The 21,186-nt window shown below is 37.5% G+C and overlaps 1 protein-coding gene across 1 annotated transcript; it reads right to left on the bottom strand.

Moving 5' to 3' along the window:
* Nucleotides 1-722: 722 nt before the first annotated feature.
* Nucleotides 723-21,130, bottom strand: hspa4a (heat shock protein 4a). The gene is made up of 19 exons (XM_051878238.1): nucleotides 20,835-21,130; nucleotides 16,834-16,891; nucleotides 16,600-16,740; nucleotides 16,364-16,486; nucleotides 14,328-14,427; nucleotides 13,793-13,926; nucleotides 12,037-12,281; nucleotides 11,810-11,886; nucleotides 11,564-11,715; nucleotides 9,351-9,457; nucleotides 9,134-9,267; nucleotides 8,716-8,897; nucleotides 7,953-8,045; nucleotides 6,251-6,403; nucleotides 6,028-6,153; nucleotides 5,830-5,937; nucleotides 3,730-3,849; nucleotides 3,327-3,488; nucleotides 723-1,838 (listed from the first exon to the last, which is right to left on the bottom strand). The coding sequence occupies exons 1-19, from the start codon at nucleotides 20,939-20,941 to the stop codon at nucleotides 1,641-1,643; spliced, it is 2,520 nt and encodes an 839-aa protein (XP_051734198.1). The 5' UTR covers nucleotides 20,942-21,130; the 3' UTR covers nucleotides 723-1,640.
* Nucleotides 21,131-21,186: the final 56 nt, after the last annotated feature.

The following is a 21,186-nucleotide window of genomic DNA, read 5'->3' as shown; positions in this document are numbered from 1 at the left end:
TTCTGCGATATTGCGCGTTGCAGTTTCTCCCATTTACAACTAATATGAGTGAACCGTCTTTCTATATCTATAATAGTATCTTTATATATTTGCCCTCACTTTGTTCCAAATCTGTATGATTTTCTTTCTGTTGAACATGAAGATATTTTTAAAAAAAATTGATAATACAGTTGACTTCCATAGTATTTTTTTTTTCCTGCAACGGAAATCAATGGCTGCCGTCAACTGTTCGGTTGACCAACATTTTTCAAATTATCTTATTTCGTGTTCAACAGAAGAAAGAAACTCATACAGGTTTGGAACAACTTGAGATGGAGTAAATTATGACAATTTCATTTTTGGGTGAACTGACCCTTTAAGACGCATCATTACCTGCAGCACTGCAATTCCAAATCCGAAACAATCAAATAACTATAAATCAAGTTGTTTTTTGTTTTGTTAACTCCTCTAACGTTGAATCTGCATTTACATTTGCATGTTATAAAAAAAATAAATCACCATCATGTTTACATTATATACTGACACCAGAGTTGGTCTTAAAGTGGATTTGGTGATACAGTACTTAAATCATCTTTAAGAGCAAGATGTTTCAGAGGTCCTGCTCAACATGCATACTCTGCATAAAGGAAGGACCAATAATTTCATACAATGTCTTAAAATCCACAGTCGTTGACAGTATAAATACACATTTGACTGCTTAAGACGCATACATTTGGACAGAGTTATAAATTGATTACAATTTTATTATTTATATAAATTAGTTTAGTTATTCAATGTCATGTATAATTTTTTGTCAACAATCATGTATTTGTACCTTTTGCATTTCCACTTCAGCAAACAGCTCAGCAGATGTGATGGTCAAAATACCCTTAAATGATTTTATTTCACCTCAGTAAACTGACACTAGAATTACACTAACAGTAGACCAGTATGTACATCCAATATCTCACAAGAGTTACACATTCCAATAAATCCTTGTCTGTATACCAAAATGAATGGTTTATTTATAATTATCATCATTTATGACTGGATGGACACCAAATTAGTCTCCATCATTCCCACAGGTTGCAGAGTAGAAAAAGTAAAAGTAAAACAAACATGGCTAAACCCAAAAGCACCATGACGCACCTCTCACAACGAAATACTGCATAACAGTAACTCAGCTCTACTTCCACATACAGTGACGCTCATTGCCTCTTCTGTCAGCGAATGTTCAGGCTCTTCCTCCTCCGTTTCAGTGCATCTTCACCAACACCCGGTGGTTGGAAACTTTCAACAAGAATCTCACGTGTGAAGCAACTAATCTTCAATGCCAATTAACTCTCCAAATAGAACCGAAATCCATTAAACAGCACTAAACCAGTCCATCTCACTTTATAATCCCATCAGGGGAAAAAGCAACAAAGACCAGGTTCTCTTCCTATACCTGTCACATGTTATTTCCTTGTTGAAGAAACAAACAAACAAAGAAAGTAGATTGGATCTTTATGTATCCTGTGAAACAGAAAGAAACATGCCACCAAGAGCAAGAGAACATTTGCTGAATTGAGTAATGTTTTTTTTTTTTTTGTGTGTTTTTAATCCGAACTCAGAGGCGTATAAGAGAGGCTGGTGCGGACACAGAAGAGCGGCAAGCTAAGTTAGTCAATGTCCATTTCAGGAAGTTTGGCCTCTGTGGTTTCTGGGGCGGCTCGGCCCTTCTCTGGGCTGGCCGGTTGATCCTCTGAACCCTCCTGTCCGTTAACAGGCCCGTTCTGTTCGGCTGGTGTCTCCTCTTTTGGAGGCTCCACTTTGGGCTTAGGTTTGCTGACAACATGATTGCAAGCAGAATACAGCTCCTGTATTTAAATGGTAAAAAACTGCAGTTAGAAGATTTGTTTCTCAAGAGGACATGTATGGATAATCCATCAGGGTTCATACAGATACTGTAAAATGAAATTACAGGACTTTTCAAGCACTACTTTTTTTGGTTTTCAAGGACTACAATCAGAGATCTCACTTATCAAACAAGATCTTTATTATCTTTCAAATTCTAAAAAAGGTAAACAGATAAATAAAAATAACTAATAAAACAAATTGGTACAAATAAAGTACAGCACATGCAATGACTGTGGTAACTTTATCCACTGAAAGGATACTATGATAAAGATATCACTTTCCTTATTCTTTTTATTGATTATAAAACACAAATAAGAGTGTAAACAGTGACAAAAAGCATAGATAAAATCGCTTTCCTTATTCAAACTGATTGACCTGAAGAATGAAAGCTGTATCATATACTTAGATATTTATATGAGCAATATCACACTCACAGCCATGGCTCTATACGCATATCAGACGGGCTACGGCATTAATTTGGCGTGAAAAGATTATTTTATCGATAAAATTTTAAACCCTAATTTCATATATAATTTCTTAATTCAAGCACCTTTTCATAAATATGGCTGTTTTCAAGGTTTTTCCAGGACTAAAATGTCAAAAAGTCAAATTCAAGTACTTCAAGCACTTAGAGGATTAGTTGACTTCAGAATTCAGATTTCCTGATAATTTACTCACCCCCATGTCATCCAAGATGTTTATGTCTTTCATTTCTTTTCGACTGAAGAAAGAAGGTTTTTGAGGAAAACATTCCAGGATTTTTCTCCATATAGTGGACTTCACTGGGGTTCAACGTGTTGAAGGTCCAAATGTCAGTTTCAGTGCAGCTTCAAAGAACTCTACATGATCCCAGACGAGGAATAAGGGTCTTATCTAGAGAAACCATCGGCCATTTTCTAAAAAAATAAAAAATTATGTACTTTTTAACCACAAATGTTCATCTTGCACTGCTCTGTGATGCGCCACGGTGTTAGTCTTTGCACGTTTCGCTTTGTAGACACTGGATCGGTACTTCCACCTACGTCATGCGTGACCTTTCCAATGTAACTATGTCGTGCATGGCGCATCACAGTGCAGTGCAAGATGAGCATTTGTGGTTAAAAAGTACATCATTTTAATTTTTTTAGAAAATGACCGATGGTTTCTCTAGATAAGACTCTTATTCCTCGTCTGGGATCATGTAGAGCTCTTTGAAGCTGCACTGAAACTGACATTTGGACCTTCAACCCGTTGAACCCCAGTGAAGTCCACTATATGGAGAAAAATCCTGGAATGTTTTCCTCAAAAACCTTCATTTCTTTTCGACTGAAGAAAGAAAGATAAACATCTTGGATGTGGGGTGAGTGGGGGTGAGTAATTTATCAGGACATATGAATTCTGAAATGAACTAATCCTTGTACGAACCCTGATCTATAATCCAAGCATCAAGCATTTTGTGAAGTTTGTACCTTCGTTTTGGCCTGGATCTCTTGGGCTTTAACGGCTGGGTCCTGGCTGAGACTCTGTTTGCTCTGCAGGTTCATTTTGTTATTCATCCAGGTCATGGCTTCGTTCACCTGCTTCTCCACCTTCATGACCTCCAGCTCATCCAGATGATCATACAGCTCATCCTGAGTTTAGAGAAACGTGATTGATCCAAAAGTTACTTTGTGAATGAAACAACAACTGGGGTTTAAAAGACTAAAATGAACTAAAATGAGCTGAATCAATGACACTATTGTCTACTGTAGAGCTGCTTGGGTTCATAATTGATGAATTCTGCAACATTAACACTTATTTTGCTGTTTATTACTGTGAAGCTGCTTTGAAATCAAGCGCTATATAAATAAAGTTGACTTGACAGCTCATTACCTTTGCCTTATAAGCTTCTACGACTTTCATGTACTGCTGGATTTGCCTTCCGAGCTCTTCGAACGCTTTTGGCCGCACCTCGTTCTCAATGTATCGGGTTTGAATAGGATCTCCCAGTTTCTAGGAGGAAAGGGGTTTTGTTCATTCATTCATTCATTCATTCTTTTCATTGCTTTGATGGCTAATGCCTGGTTCAGACCACATGATTTTAGCCCAATTCTGGCACGCTCTGTTTGACATAGGGTGTTGTGGGGATTCGTAAACTACAATGGGCATCGGGATGCAAGAATCATAGTTTTATCTTGTAGGCTCTGTTTACTCCTGGTATTAAGATGTGTTTTGGTCAATCGAATCACAAATAGACGAGGGAGACACATTACCGTTTACATCTGGTGTTTTAATCCGTCTACTTTCAACCACTGATTTCTTCGAGGGGAGGGTCTATGGGCGGGTAAATGTTTGGGCTTTTTCAAGTCTTTTTATCTAATGGACAAAACAAGCTCACGCAATTTACATATAAACGCACCCGAAGACTATGGAATAACACAGAGAGCATCAGCTTTCGTTTCTGCTCTGACAGACACAAGACCAGCTGAACGCTGTGAGTGTGTGTTAGAAATCAGGAATGGTGAGAGAACATTGTGATTGGTACATTTTTCATCTTCAAACCAAACTTGGGTCTTCAGCCAACAAAGTTTAAATCCCATCTGACTAGAGTGCTTCCCATTATGTTTACACGTTTACACCTGTATTTAGCGCCACCCACTTGTGATCTGATCAACCAAAGCCATATAGTGTGTGATGGTGGACGACAACCGAAGCTGCGCCTGCGATGTTTCATGACAGAAAGACTAGCATTTTTAATTTTTTTCGGACCTTCACAACGGGTTCCGTCACATCTGTGTTTATTTTTACCATTTATTTAATATTATTTATTTAATATTTATTTTTACTAATGATTAAGAATAAAAATAAACTATATTTTACCTCAAGTTCTCTTTGAAGGATTCCATACTCTCTTCGTGAATAATATTTTTTTTCCAAATTCCGTTTTAATTTTTTTGGACTATTTTAATGGTTAAATTAAATTTTAGTAATCAAAATACATGTCTAATTAATTGAAATCATGAAAATGTATTAAAAGTTTAACAAAAAAAAAATGCATTTAAGGCCCTATGAAATGTTTTTTCCCCCTCAAAATCTACTTAATTTTTTACCAAATTCTGTGTTTCTGGATTCAATTTTAATGGTTAAATTAAATTTTAATAATTTTAATAATCAAAAAGCATATTTAATTAATTGAATTCATTTTTATCATTCATATTTATTTATTAAATTTCATTTCAATGAAATGTTTTGTTTTTTTCAGAAATTCTGTGTTGTGTATTCAATCAAATGAAGGCATAAAACAATTTAATTTATCTTTTAATCATACAACATTAAACAAACTTTTTTGTCAAACAAAGTGCTGCACAACAGACCTTTACTGTTGAAATTAAAACATGGAAGAAAAATTGTGATTATTCCTTAAAATAAAGTTTTAATAATCTATTACTATTATTAATGTTAGTATTATTATTAAATTAAGACATAGCTAAATTCTACTGTACAACTATAATATATGTCTGTCACAATTTCTTCAAGTTAAACCGAACTATTTTTGACGGGTTGCAGTGAAGACCTTTGAGTTTCTGTGTGTTTATGAAATTACGGTAGTTTTTCTCAAATGAAACGGTAAAATGCTCATGAAGTGAATCTGGAGAATAAATTCATGTGTTCATGTCCTCATATAGTGAGGCGGAAGAGGCTACTGGATTCTGCGATGCTGTCCGCGTTTTCTGCATTGCGGAAATCATAGGGCCCTAAAATCACACCGCTTCGGTAGCCATTATTTGTTTATGCTCACAACACCCGTCAGCCGATAGTTCCGCCTTCTCGATGACATCACACACGTCGTTAAAGACGGCAAGCGATAATTGGTCGGGAAGTGTAGTCTGACATGTTTTTTGTCCACAACAAGAATTTAGGAGTCAAAAATATTGTGTAGTCTGAACCCGGCATAACAGTTTCCAATTTCAACAAATCAGCATCCATGTTTACCTTCAACTCAGCCAGTTTATCAATGTATACTTGCTTCTGTTGGTCCTCTCCTTCTTCGTACAGCCAGTTTTCAGTGTCCTCCAGTTTTAAGGAGAAAGAATCTCGATCCTGAATTGAAAAACATTGCTTAATTAATTAAACGTTACTTAGTTGCATAGGTGTCTTTATGAACAAAACCAAACACATGCAGACACTCACAGCCTCACTGACAAAGTTCTCCAGCACTCCATGCAGTTTGTCTCTCATTTCATAAACATACTCCTCCACACAGTTCTTTGCATCGTTCCTTTCCTTCTCCAGCTTGTCTTGCATTATCATCTTCCCCTGTACGCAAGAACACAATGTCAGAACTCAATTCTAGAAGACAGAACACTAATCAGAGAAGCTGATCGCTGTGGTGTGGTTTGTACATTTCTTGTACCTCATTCTCCATGAACAGATTGAGCATGTCGCTGGCCAGCTGCCAGTGCAGACTGTTCTCGATGGGCAGATCCACCGTCTTTGTTTTCACTTTGGGTTTCTTGGCCTGTGGAGGCTCATTCTTCTTCTCTTGTTTGTTGTCCTCTGGTGAAGTCTAAAAGGGATTATGGTCTCAGTGAATTTTCAATTTTCCCATGGAAACATTAAGTGTTGTAGAGCAGCGGTTCTCTACAGAAGGGAAAATGTTCCCACATCTTTTGTCATTGACGTCAAATTGCGCTAGTTTACAAATTTAGTTTTAGTTTTAGTCTTTTGACTAAAATGCCATTTAGTTTTAGTTATCTGAATTGTTTTAGTTTTAGTCTACCAAATATAATAAGATTTTAGTCGACTAAATCTACAGTAGATTTAGTCGACTAAAATCTAATGGGTTTAGTTAAACTAATACATTAAGAATTTCTCTAAAATTTCCAAACCCATGATATACTCCTGGAGAAAACATCTATTAACCTGTTAATATGAATGATATTAAATTTTGAACATGCAATACAGACACAAAATTAACTGCTGTGACATATAACATGTCTCTATTTATCTTAAAATTAAATAAAATCAATTATCCTAAAGAAGAACATGTGGTCTTTTTAATTAATGATATATGCATTTTTTTAACAACTTGCATACAACATTCTTTATTCTTTCAAGCAGACATTTTTATTTGTATAAATTAAATATAATTAATCCTTATTAAAGCTATTAAAGAGCATTGCATGCTTTTCTCTTCATCTTTTGTTGTTTGATTAATATTAAATGACACAGACGTCAGCAGGTTTATTAGGCTGCTGTCACTTTAAGACCGAACGCTGGGATCCAATACACTGATACACATCCGATATTCTCACAGCTGTTTTCTGAAGACATAACCGACTCAGTTTATGTAAATACTCTCCAAAACTGACATTTTGACAATGTTGTGTGTATTTTTCCATTCAGACGTGAAAGAGAGCTCAATTCAGTACTTGTGCGCTGACGTCTGAGAGACGGCTTTCTGTGTGCGCATAAAAAAAAATTGTACCGAATAAAGTTCTCGTGTCGTCACGCTTTTTCAGATCTATCCATATTTCTACTCTTCTCTTCTCCCAGACGTTTACATTTTTGAACATTTTATGAGACATGCAGCAAGTGTATGGCAACTTATGTCCCGCCGAGTAGATCCGCACATTACAGTTCAAATGTGCGCATCTACCACGCAGGACATCATTCTGACTGGATCTCTTTGCTCCCTAACATTTTTGTCTTTTTATTTGTTGATGAAAAAGTCAATAGATTTTCATTATAGTTTTTGTCATTCAATACTGGTTTTTATTTAGTTCTCGTTTTCGTCTGTAAAAAATGTAGTTGATGAAAATGACGACAAATTATTCGTCAGCGAAATTAACACCGGTGGAAAGTTATTATTTATTTTGTGTGTTTATATAATTGATTTAAAAAAACTATTTGCAATTAATCCTCCATATTTTCCAATACAAGTTATCATCATATGGGCAAAATGCTACAATCAGTCGACCTCTACTGAATATGAAACCGGAAGCTGACAATGCGCTCATTTTCAAAAAGGAAATTTGAAATTCATGCTTTTAAAAACTTCTGTATTTGTTGTGATTTTGTATAGTTGGTGTTGGTGTGCAAGTGTATTCACACACCTCCATGTCTTCAGTGTCTGATTTCTTCTCAGCTTGTTCTTTCTGTTCATCACCTTGAGCCTTTTGTGCTTCTTGATCCACGTGCATCTTGTTCTTTAGGGGGCAAACACAATGAATGTTCGGTCACACTTTAAATTAGGGTCCAATTCTTACTCTTAACTATGACTTTTGCCTCAAACTCCTAATTACTGCTTATTAACAGTTAATAAAGTAGTTGTTAAGTTTAGGTATTGGTAGGATTATGTGATGTAGAATATGGTCATGCAGAATAAGGCATTAATATGTGCTTTATAAGTACTAATAAACAGCCAATATCCTAGTAATATTATTGCTAATAAGCAACTAGTTAATAGTAAGAATTTAATCCCTAAACTAAAGTGTTACCGAATGTTCTTATGGCTACCGTCACACACATGCTGAAGAGTTTTGGGAGGTAAAAGTTATCATTTAGCATGTGTACGGAAACAAACAGTAGTTTCTACTTTCTACTAACCCAAACTCGCAATGACTGACATTTTGATAACCTTAGAAACCTTTGTTTTTGCATTTCATGAGTGTAAAGGAGCTGAAAGACAGCAAAACATTGCTATGGTTATCACCATCAAGTGTCAATATCAGGAGTGAATTCTGTATTCTGTATGATAATAAGGGGATTTAACTACACATTTATAATTATATTGCTTATTTAAAGGTTTTTTTTTTTTTTTTTTTTGTCAGAGGTAGGCAAAACCTTTAGCAATCCCATCCACAGTGATGTCTTTACCTCATCCTCTTTGGCTGGAGTGTCCGTCTCCATGGGTTCTTCTCCCTCAGCAGTTTTCACGACCTCCACCAGAGAGGCGCTGGACACACTGAAGACCCCATGTACATTCACACGTACCTTCACCTTCACCTTGGAGCTCTCGCCTGACGGCTGAGGAACCACCTTCTGGACGTTAAACTGGCCTGTGGACAGGCAAACATTAGTCAATCTCATAATATACATTGTAGCATCACCTCACAAAAAGTCTGAAAAACATTTGAAGATTCAGAGTCTCTAAACCTCTGATTGGTCAGATGGCCCTGTCTGTTGTGACTGGTCTACTTGTTTGTTTAGGAACATGTGTGGACTGTAAGGTATTTAATGAAGCAGCACTGTGCTAAAATTCAGTTAAGCAAAGCCAAGAGCATTCCCAACATACCTATGGTAGGATCGGGATACGGCAACTCTTTTGGATTGCTGTAGTAGGCCTCCAAAGTGAAGGGCTCCTTCCGGAAGAAAGTCAACACTTTAGAGAATGGTGCGGCATGGTTCTTTGGGAAAACTTCGCAATCACTGCAGTGCAAGAGAGAATGACTATTAAAATAGTGAACTAACAGAGTTAAAAATCCAGTGCGTGCCAAGAGACAAGAACACACCCGATGCCTTCATCAGCTGCTGAGGTCCACTTCAGAGAGACGGGGTAAGGCACCACATCTGTGATGGAAAACTCACGCACTTTAAAGGCGGGCGACAGGATTGCACACTGAGGAAAAACAAACATTCAAGTTTGTTGGAATTACTGGGAATCACTGCAGGTTGTCATTATGACAAGTGGAAGGAAATAAAGTACATAAGACAAAGCGAACACAATAGTAGTCATAAGAATACAATTTATAATATTATATTTGAGAATCAATCAGAAAAATGTGTCAAGGGTCCAAAGCGATTTAAAAAACATCACTTTTCCAGAACCTAAAGAGCTTCCCCCTTAGCAGCAGCACCACCAGTGACAGACAGGCAGAGTCATTATTTTCACAATTCTGTGGTGAAGAAATTACACCCTAAAGCTGTAGATTATAAAATTATACAGTCTGATGGTTATACATTTAAAATGATACTGCCCTCTTGAATAGCTTCAACGTAGCTAGTTACTTTTTGTTAGTAGGGCTGCGCGATATATCGAAAATGTCGAAATATCAGAAATGGACATATTGCGATGGCTTGCAATACCTGAATGATTTGAGCTACTTTGATTAGGCTACTTCAAAAAGTTGCGAGAAGTCAGTTTTGGGCGAATTTTCATGCGGCAGTTACTTGCGCATCACTTGCTTCATGTTAAAGAGTTATTAGGCTGTGGAAAACAACTCATTGCTGTACTCGTGCTGTCAGACACAAACCTGAAGCGCGCGCACAGAAAGATGCCTCTTAGACAGCGTGCGATCCCAAATTCAGTTTTCTTTCATGGCTTATTGCACTGGAACGGTCAAATTCACACAGTTATGTCAGAATATCATTTTGCTATTTATTAGAAATAAAAACCATTTAATTCAGTTGGATAACGGTCACTTCAATTCCACACCGGATGTGTATTTTTACATTTGATTATTACATTTCTGTACTAATTTTAACTAAATAAACCTATTGTACCTGAAAAACGTCATTTGTTTAATCAATATTTTTGTTATATTGTATTTGTCCTATTTTTTGTAATTTGCTTTTTAAATTTTTTTTTTATTTTCCTCTTATTTTTAATAAGAAATGAGCTAAAACTAACACAAATTAACTATATTGTAATATATATCGTTATCGTTAAATAAAACGTGATTACACTTTATTTTAAGGTGTCTTTGATTCACTGTAATTATACATTTAAAGGGTTAGTTCACCCAAAAATGAAAATTATGTCATTTATTACTCACCCTCATGTCGTTCCACACCTTTAAGACCTTCGTTAATCTTCAGAACACAAATTAAGATATTTTTGTTTAAATCCGATGGCTCCGTGAGGCCTGCATAGCCAGCAATGACATTTCCTCTCTCAAGATCCATAAAGGTACTAAAAACATATTTAAATCAGTTCATGTGAGTACAGTGGTTCAATATTATTATAAAGCGACGAGAATATTTTTGGTGCTTCAAAAAAAGCAAAATAACGACTTATTTAGTGATGGCCGATTTCAAAACACTGCTTCCTAAAACTTCGGAGCGTTATGAATCAGCGTGTCGAATCAGCGGTTCGGAGCACCAAAGTCAGGTGATTTCAGCAGTTTGGCGGTTTGACACGCGATCCGAATCATGATTCGACGCGCTGATTCATAACGCTCCGAAGCTTCCTGAAGCAGTGTTTTGAAATCGGCCATCACTATATAAGTCATTATTTTGTTTTTTTGGTGCACCAAAAATATTCTCGTCACTTTATAATATTAATATTGAACCACTGTACTCACATGAACTGATTTAAATATGTTTTTAGTACATTAATGGATCTTGAGAGAGGAAGTGTCATTGCTGGCTATGGAGGCCTCACTGAGCCATCGGATTTCATCAAAAATATCTTAATTTGTGTTCCGAAGATGAATGAAGGTCTTACAGGTGTGGAACGGCATGAGGGTGAGTAATAAATGACAGAATTTTCATTTTTGGGTGAACTAACCCTTTAAGTACTGAGTAATATCAAGTAACTACATGTACTTACTATAGTGTTAGGATTAGGTTTAGCTGCATGTAATTATGCATAACTTACAGTTACAACCATTGTAACTACATGTATGTCTTACCTAAAAGTTTTCATATTGTGAAATAAGAATTTGGTCATATCGCCCACCCCTACACCCATCCCATAGAGTGACAAAATGGCGGAAGCACTAACCTGCAGTGCACATCCTCTGGCCACAGCTTCATCTGCATTCAACGTCGTGCTCAGCTCCTTCCCAAAGAATTTGCTGATTTTGTCTTTGATGGCTGGAATCCTGGAGGCGCCGCCAATGATCTCCACCGCATAGATGTCCTCTTTCTTCAGTCCTGGTTGTAGGAGGAAATATACAACAACAGCGTTCCATCACTGCTTGACAGGGGTGAAAGCCGAGATGCAAGAAGGAAAAGTGTTTGCACTCACTGGTCTGTTCCATGATGCTGCGCAGAGGACCCTCCACCTTGGCCAACAGCCCTGCACAGAGCTCCTCGAACTTGGCTCTGGAACACATGAGTCATCAAGATATTATTAGACGTGGTATTTTAACAAATTAACCTCACATTTCCCTATCACTGCTCAGTGCCTAATTTACGCCGCTGACATGGAGCACCCAATTTAGCTATTGGCATGCTGTTAGTGTGGATACTGACCTGTTGAGTGTGCTGCTGACATCGATGTCATTCATGAAGCATTCAATGTTGAGCGGCAAGTCGGAGGAGTTTGCACTCATGAGCTTTTTCAGCTTCTCGCACTCCTGGTAGAGTCGCACCAGAGCGCGGGGCTTCGATCGCACGTCCAGCTTGTACTTCTGAGCAAAGTCCTCACAAAAGTACTGGACCAGCACCTCATCGAAGTCTTTACCGCCCAGCTCAGGGTCAAACGCAGAACCCAGAACCTACGTTAATCAGATATTAAAGGGCCAAACAAAACAATCATTAGAGGCATTCACACACAGCATGTGTACAGTCAAAAACAGATCAGAATGCAGGTGTCTCTCAAGCAACTTTAATTATTTTGACTTGACGTGTCATCATAAAAATCCAATACTCATGGGACTACAGAAAAAAAACAGACACTAGAGCTGCACGATTAATCCTTAAAAGATCGCGATCTCGATTCAAACACCCAAGTGATGTGATTCACCTGTGTCTATTAAACCTTTGACAAGTACGATCACTGCGAACATTCAGATCTTTGTTGGCGCTGCTGCTGATCCTGAGAGAGCAGTTGTCATGTATAGGTATGAAACAGCTTCACAGTCTTTTCAACCACACATTATCATTATTTCTGTGTAATTATAGTTCGCATATAAACACTGATGTCTACGGTAGTGATCAAAATAGAGCAAATCAGCTTTAGAAAGTAACTTGATGCTTCAAATAAAGATCAGTATCAATTACATCATTACACCAGTAGGAGGTGACAAGTGACTGTCAAATAATGTATTTGTCATTGAATCATTGTTTCAAGAAATTTGTTCAAAAACGCTGATTCATCCAGCAATGAAACAAGTTAAGTATTTATGAGTGAGTCATTGAATCATTCGTTCAAGATTTGTTCAAAACGCTGATTCATCCAGTAACGAAACAAGTGAAGTATTTATGAGTCATTGAATCATTCATCCAAGAGATTTGTTCAAAAACACTGATTCATGCAGCAATAAAACAAGTGAAGTATTTATGAGTGAGTCATTGAATCGTTCAAACTGAATAAAAATCATTCAGTTTAAACATTTTAAATAGACTGCAGCAATTAACATTTTGTGAGAACCTCTAGTAAATTTCATCTTAGTGAAATGAGATAATTTGAAAGATGAAAAATAAGATGAAATTTACTAGAGGTTCTGACAAAATCTTCATTTAAAATGTTTAAGTTGAATTATTTTTTTTTAAACGGTGAAATTAGTTATCTGTTCAGAATCGTGGAAGAATTGTGATCTTTATTTGAAACAAACAAACAAACAAACAAACAAAAAAAAAAAAAAAAAAAGTGATTCATCAGTTCATCCAGATTTGTGCAGCTCTACAAGACACGTGTAAATTGGTTAACGATCTGGAGTCAGATAATACTTTTTTTTTTTTATAAATACATTGCTGACTTTGATACAGAACCAGTTTTAATGGCTGCAGCAACAGTGCTTTTAAAAGAAGAAAATGAGATGCAACTTCTCACAGAGTCCAACAATTACTTTTACACATTAAAAAATGGCATTCACATTCATTCAAATGAACTAAACTAACAGAGCAATCGCACCAGAGTTCATTTTAATCGAACCAAACCTGCCAATAGTGAACACACCCTTAGTTAATGATAACCCTGCTCTGATTATAAACATGTTGTGATTGGTTAACAACTACCACTTAAATGTGTATTTTAAAGTATGTGGACAAAAAAAAAAACCCTTACCTTCAACTTCCCCTTGTTAAAGGCACACGCGGAGACCTGGTAACTAGCATGACCAATATCCACAAACACCACAGTCCTGGGCTTCTCCTCAGGAGCGGGCAGGTCCTGTTTGTAGATCCCATATGCCAGTGCAACTATAATTACACATGAACGCAATAAACTGTTAGAAGGAACAGTGCTTTTTTCTGTCACTCTTGATGGTTCACCTAAAATGACAATTTTATCATCATTTACACACCCTGGCTTGTGTTGAACCAACTAGGCAGAGGAAAATCACAGATACATTTGATTGTAAATGAGAAAGCATTTGAGAGCTAAAGTGGAGGGCAGGACTTATTTGGGTCTGTTCCTCAAACTAAACTATTAAACAGCTTCAGAAGATTGGGTGTATGAGTCATACAGAAATACTTAAAAGTGCTATTTTTGAACCATGTACAATCCATTATGTAGGTCAGGCATAATCGGAAGGCGAGTAAGCAATGACAGGTGGTTCATTTTTGGGTGAACTGATTTCCATTACAAGTAAGTATTTTACCTGCTGTAGTGTCGTTCATGAGTCTGAGACAGTTAAGGCCTGCGATCTGTGCAGCATCAATGACTGATCTTCTCTCGGAATCAGTAAAGAAGCTGGGGACCTATGTGAGAGCATGAGAAAAACAAGAAAACTTAACTAGTCTGATTATTCTCATTCATTACATACTAACTACAACAGCCACACACACACACACACACACACACACAAAACAGGTAAAACAATGCAATATTCTGAAAATAACACAAGTGATGTTACTGAGGTGAAAGTTTGTGGAACTGACAATGAAGCAGCGCGAGAATTCAAAAAAAAAATGACAACTTAAAATCAAATCAGAGGTCAAAAATGCCAATGTGACGTCTGAGACATGAGACATTGACGTGTGTCACAAGTATTCAAAAAAACTGCCAATAGTGCAGGAGTTTCAGTAAACCCAGCGCACTTTCACTGTGGTTAGCTTATGTGTATTAAACAGATGCCATACGATTACGTTGGGTATTTTGGGTCCAACTGCAATTGTGCGTATATATATTAGGGTTGCACAATATTGGGGAGAACATGATGATATTACTCACCCCAATGTCTTCCAAGATGTTTATGTCTTTCTTTTTTTTTTTCTCCATATAGTGGACTTCAAAGGGCTCTACACGATCCCAGACGAGGAATAAAGGTCTTATCTAGTGAAACAATCAGTCATTTTCTAAAAAAAAAAAAAAAAAAAAAAAAATGTATATACTTCTTAACCACAAATGCTTGTCTTGCACTGCTCTGCGATGCGCCACGCATTACATATTTATGTTGGAAAGGTCACGCGTGACGTAAGCGAAAGTATTGCGGTAGGGCGACAAACTTAACCTCAATTTCTCCTCCAACTTCAAAATCTTCCGACATCGTTGTTTTACATTTTTTTGTAAAGAGCGTTTGACTTAGTCTTTCCACATTCGCTTTGTAGATACTGGATCAGTACTTCCGTCTACGTCACGCGTGACCTTTCCAACTTAATTACGTAATGCATGGCGCATCGCAGAGCAGTGCAAGATGAGCATTTGTGGTTAAAAAATATATAATTTATTTTTTTTAGAAAATGGCTGATTGTTTCTCTAGATAAGACTCTTATTCCTCTTCTGGGATTGTGTAGAGCTCTTTGAAGCTGCACTGAAATTGACTTTTGGACCTTCAACCCGTTGAACCCCAGTGAAGTCCACTATATGGAGAAAAATCCGGGAATGTTTTCCTCAAAAACCTTCATTTCTTTTCAACTGAAGAAAGAAAGACATAAATATCTTCGATGACATGGAGGTGAGTGAATTATCAGGAAATTTTAATTCTGAAGTGAACTAATTCTTTAATGACACAGACAGCAGCAGGTTTTTTAGGCTGCTGTCACTTTAAGAACGAATGCACAAATCCAATATATAATACACATCCATTTTCTTTCTCAATTATTTACGTTCACATAAGCAATAAGCGGCTGTGTTTATGAGGACACTTGTCGAGATGGGCATATTTTTCGTGTACTCGCGTGCTGTCTGCGCGAAAACAGCGCACGAGTACCGAATTGAGTTCTCTTTCGCATATTCTTGCACTCGAATGGCTCAAAATCGCTTGAATGTTTAAACTGACAGGACCTAAAACACGTTTAGATGATAAACGTTCACTCTATGATGGTTAAACTTTGCAATTAATCTGGGAATGCGTTTCAAACCGTTAGGCCTGGTCTGTACAGCTCACGGATCAACTACGATCCCTATGACATCACACAACCTGCGATGTGACTATCACGAAAGCGTACATCGTGCAGCCCTAATATATATGTGATGACTTTATTGACTGTGTCATACTTCATAGCTCTTACTGAAGATGACTACGCTGCACTTTGCATTTTGCAGACACATCACTCGAATTTTATCTATGAAGAGAATTTCTTTGCACCAACGGACACAGACAGTAGCAATACAGTAAGCATAATAAGTGATTACGCCAGTGAACTATATTTTAAGTATGTTTAGAAACAGGTATGTAAAAGAGAATCAGCGTACAGAGATGACACAGTCTGCCACAGGTTTTTTGAGTGCAGCTTCAGCGGTCTCTTTCAGTTTGGTCAGCAGCATGGCAGTGACCTGCTCAATGCCGAACACCTTCTCTTCCTCCATATACATGACCTGTGGGGACGGACAACATACAGATCTGTGATTTAACAACATCTGATTCACAGAACAGAATAAAGCTGCTTTTAAAACATACTCAATTATCACTGCTGTTTAATTAGTCTTACCTTAATGCCAGTGGTTCCAGTCGGCATCTGAGCAAGATCATAGACCAGGCCGGACTTTGCCGCCTGGATATAAGGGTCACTGAACGCCCTGCCATGGAATCGCTTAAAACCCTGCACAGTGTTCTTGCAGTTTGTGACCACCTTGTTGTGAGAGCAGAAATTATAATTAGAACTTCCATCCATCCATGTAATTCATGGATTGTTCCTGCTTGTTCAAACTAAATTAATATTTACCTGGCTTTTGGCGGCTGCCCCAATCGAACGATTCCGAGGACCAAATGATACAAATGACCTGAAAAGAGCACATCGTTAGATACTACAATACTATCCAGCTTCACACATTTTCTTTTCTTGAGGCTGGACATGCCAAAGCAAACATTGTGAATCCATTTGTTCTTTGTGTCAGAAGATGCGCAAGCACTTTGATACTGTTTACACCTGGTATAAAGATGCGTTTGGTCAATCGGATCACAAGTAGACGAGGGAGACACATTCTCGTTTACACCTGGTGTTTTAATATGTCTCTTTTGTCCACTTTCAACCACTGATTTCTTCGAGGGGAGGGTCTATGGGTGGGTAAATGTATGGGTTTATTCAGATCTTTTTATCTAATGGACAAAATAAGCTTGAGAAATTTACATATGAACGCGACCGGAGATGACAGAAAAACATACGAAGAGCATCGGCTTTCGTTTCTGCTCTGACAGACACAAGACCACACCGAATGCTGTGAGTGTGTGTTAGACATCAGGAATAGTGAGAGAACATTGTGCTTGGTACATTTTTCATCTTCAAACCAAACTTGGGTCTTCAGCTGACAAAGTTTAAATCCCATCTGGCTAGAGCGTTTCCCATAACGTTTACGAGTTAGGTCAGTATGTGGAGAGTAGACAGTCTTTTGTGGCCGTTCGAATACATTTAACCACATGAGCGTTTACACTACGAAAGCAATCCAGTCGAATACGTTTTCGACTACCTCTGGAAGTAGATGAAAGTAGACAAGCTCAAAACATTCTAGACCCCATTTACACCTGTATTTAGTGTTGACCAAAACGTAGGGCCTTAGGAGTGCTCAAGTGTATCTAGTGTAGACAGCATCACTAATTATAATGGGTTCTATTTGCTTTCGTTGCGTCACGCCGCACCGCTCTTGTCTGGTGTAGACGTGTTGTTTTGACACAAAACAAAACCTTAAGTTGTGCTTAAAGCTGGACAGTGCTATCGTGCTAGGCAAATATAGTTTTAATGATGATGAATAGTATATGAAAAGTTAATAGTATCCATTGGGAATTTTATTGTGGTTTACCATCAAACAGGTAACCGTTTCAATGGTACTTTTGAAGTGTAATAATCAACCATATTGTGCTATATTGCGATTCCTGTTTTTTCGTACCCCAAATTTAAGACCTTGTGAAATAATAATTAAGACTTTTCTACCATTTAAAATATTTAAGACTTATAATGGCCTTAAATATAATCAAATTGAATGTAGGACTTTTTAATGACCCACGGGGACAATAAAGCTCCAGATTAACATTTGAGAGCAGTGGCACTGGTGCCAATAAATTCTACAGTAGGTGGCGCCAGCACCTGATTTGATGGCGCTGTTTTTTTTTGTTTTGTTTTTTTTTGGGGGGGGGGGGGGGGCATTATTAAGTGCAGTTACTAATATTTCATGTTTATTCATCAGAAATTTGACAGTAAAGCCCTGAGCTTCAATTGAGATGCAGATAAAATTAACTTGTTAATAATATCGTGCAAAACAATTTTATAGGGAAAATTGCAAATATTCTACTCTTATTAAATGTAGCATACTGAACTGACCGACAGCTTCATTGATTATAAAAGGAGCGCTCTTTACTTGCTTTACTTTGCTTGTAATTCAGTCACAATTTAAAGAAGTTTTTGTATTTCATGAGACTTTTCCTACTTTTCCATTTATTAGGGAGTCAATAAGTGCTTCTCTGCAGCCATCTAGTGGTGATTTCATGTCTTTTTTTAAAGTTTTGTTTGCCTTCTTAAAGGAACACTCCACTTTTTTTAAAAAATAGGCTCATTTTCCAACTCCCCTAGAGTTAAACAGTTGAGTTTTATCGTTTTCGAATCCATTCAGCCGATCTCCGGGTCTGGCGGTACCACTTTTAGCATAGCTTAGCATAGTTCATTGAATCTGATTAGACCATTAGCATCTCGTTCAAAAATGACCAAAGAGTTTCGATATTTTTCCTATTTAAAACTTGACTCTTCTGTAGTTACATTGTGTACTAAGACCGACGGAAAATGAAAAGTTGCGATTTTCTAGACCAATATGGCTAGGAACTATACTCTCATTCCGCCGTAATAATCAAGGAACTTTGCTGCCGTACCATGGGTGCAGCAGGCGCAATGATATTACGCAGCGCCTCTGACCCCCTGCTTGCACAGGGAGCGTGCCTTGCAACCATGGAGACATTTGTGAGAGACGTTGCGTAATATCATTGAGCCTGCTGCACCCACGTTACAGCAGCAAAGTTCCTTGATTATTACGCCGGAATGACATATCGGCCTAGAAAATTATTTTCGTGGCACAGTGTTTCTCCTGGTTTTCACGTCAGCGCTATTTGATCTGCGGTCTAAAGCAGAGCGCTGAATTTAAATGCTTCCCACTACATCTCGCAGCAATGTTATTAATTTTGCGGCGAATTTGAACGCTTTCTCACTGGATCTCCCAGCAGTGTGTAGTAAGAAGTGTCACGTGATCGAGATCGGCGCGTACTGAGCTCGCACCGTCTATTATTGCTCAGCGCTGATAAACGGTCCGTGCTGCACAGCTCAAACGAGTAGCGATGTTTTGTTTCACTTTTGTTTTGTTTGCCGGTTTGATGTTTCTCATATGAAACCGAAATGGCAGCTCTTATCAGCTCTAACAAAATTAAGTCACACTGGAAGAAAAAAGGGTCGCAAAATGCGACCTTTTAGTCGCAGTCTGGAGCCCTGTATATTATCTTTCTTAGAGGTTGTCTGATTGATTTTTGGTGAACATTATGTTTACCTCATCTCATCAGCATTACTCTGGTCACTCCACTCACTAGATATTGGCTTCGGCAATTAAAAAAAAACACATATAAATCGACAAATACAGGGAAAGTGCTTGAAAAAACAAAAACAAGTAAAAGCTTTGGATTTTTGATGAGGATTTTTTTTTTTTTTTTTTAGCGAAAAACAAAGTAATAAAACATACAAATAAATATTAAAATTAAAGTAACTTAATATAAATAAAATATTTTCCACATTAAGTTTCCACAGAATAAATTTGGTCTTTATACCAGAAACCCTATGGATGCCTTTTAAATTCTAGGATGTTGGTCCCTCGCACAAGGATGGTTCATGGCATATAAACGATTAAAAAATCCCAGGGGCTGGTTGCATGTACTGAGAAGACTAGTTTTACAAGTCAGTCATCATTTTGTTCATAACTATAAGTAAGGTTCACAAAAAAACGTAGATTTGTCTAATTTGATAACGAAATAAGACTGATTACCCCTAACTAACTGCTAGTTGGTTATTCTCATTCATAACTGGCCACTGGTCTAACAAATTAACCTTAAATTTACTTCTCATTATTGATTCCTGTTATCTCAAGTCATTTCTTCAGTGATGCATCAGAAACTACTATTAACAGCAGTCAACATTAAAAGAAAAAAAAAAAAAAACACGTTAAAAGTCATTTTTCATCGTTAAAGGATAATACAACCATTCCTTAATAAATGTATAATAAATAGTTATGTAGTCTGAGTAAAGGAGAGACTCAGTTTTCCGATCGGCCTTAAACGTGCTAGAATGTTCCTGCGGCCGCCGGTGTGACGTCACGGCAGAAGCAGCAGCGCGAGCCACGCTGTAGCATGCGGCTAACTGTCCGTTCATCAGTACACTCTCTCATCAAAATTAAGTTATATATACTCGAAACACCTAGGTATCATACTAGTCTGGCGTGAAAAATAGATCGTCACAATATTAACTGTCAATCAAGGCAAGGGGACAAAGAGCACGTGTGAACTAATTTTACATTAATATTTACATAAAATGAAATGACATAATGAAAGAAAACATGCCGTGTTCACGCTCCACGCTTCTTAATTTTGCTGTCATTGTGTGAATGGGTTGTGACTGTCAATTTTACAGCAGAGAGAGAAATACACGCAGTCCCTAAAAAACGGTGAATAGTCAGTATAAAGCAGAAGTAAAGTTTGACTTACGGTGTACATCGGTCGCTGTATTCGTTCGCTACTGTCTCTATTCCACCGGCGCGAGCGACAGCAACATAACAGCTCTGGAAGCCCACATCAAATCCCACCACTGACATCTTCACTGGAAATCACAAGCACAGCCCTGCTAAAATACTCAATACCAGAAAGAAGCGTCCTTTTAAAACATATATAACAGTCACGGAGAGGTTTAATTCATAAAACGCGATTTCATAGTTCTCGAATGACTATAAGTTGCTGCAGACCGGCTGACTGCTGAATATAATGGGTAAGCCGGAGTTCACGCTGAAGTCAACGGTTTTATCGCGAGAGTTCCGGAGTTCTAGATGGCTCTGGAGCTTTC

Source organism: Ctenopharyngodon idella, chromosome 21 (assembly GCF_019924925.1).
Source record: "Ctenopharyngodon idella isolate HZGC_01 chromosome 21, HZGC01, whole genome shotgun sequence".
NCBI classification, from domain to species: Eukaryota; Metazoa; Chordata; class Actinopteri; order Cypriniformes; family Xenocyprididae; genus Ctenopharyngodon; species Ctenopharyngodon idella.
Note: the sequence above shows the minus strand (reverse complement) of the source record. Positions and strands in the feature narration are given on the sequence as shown.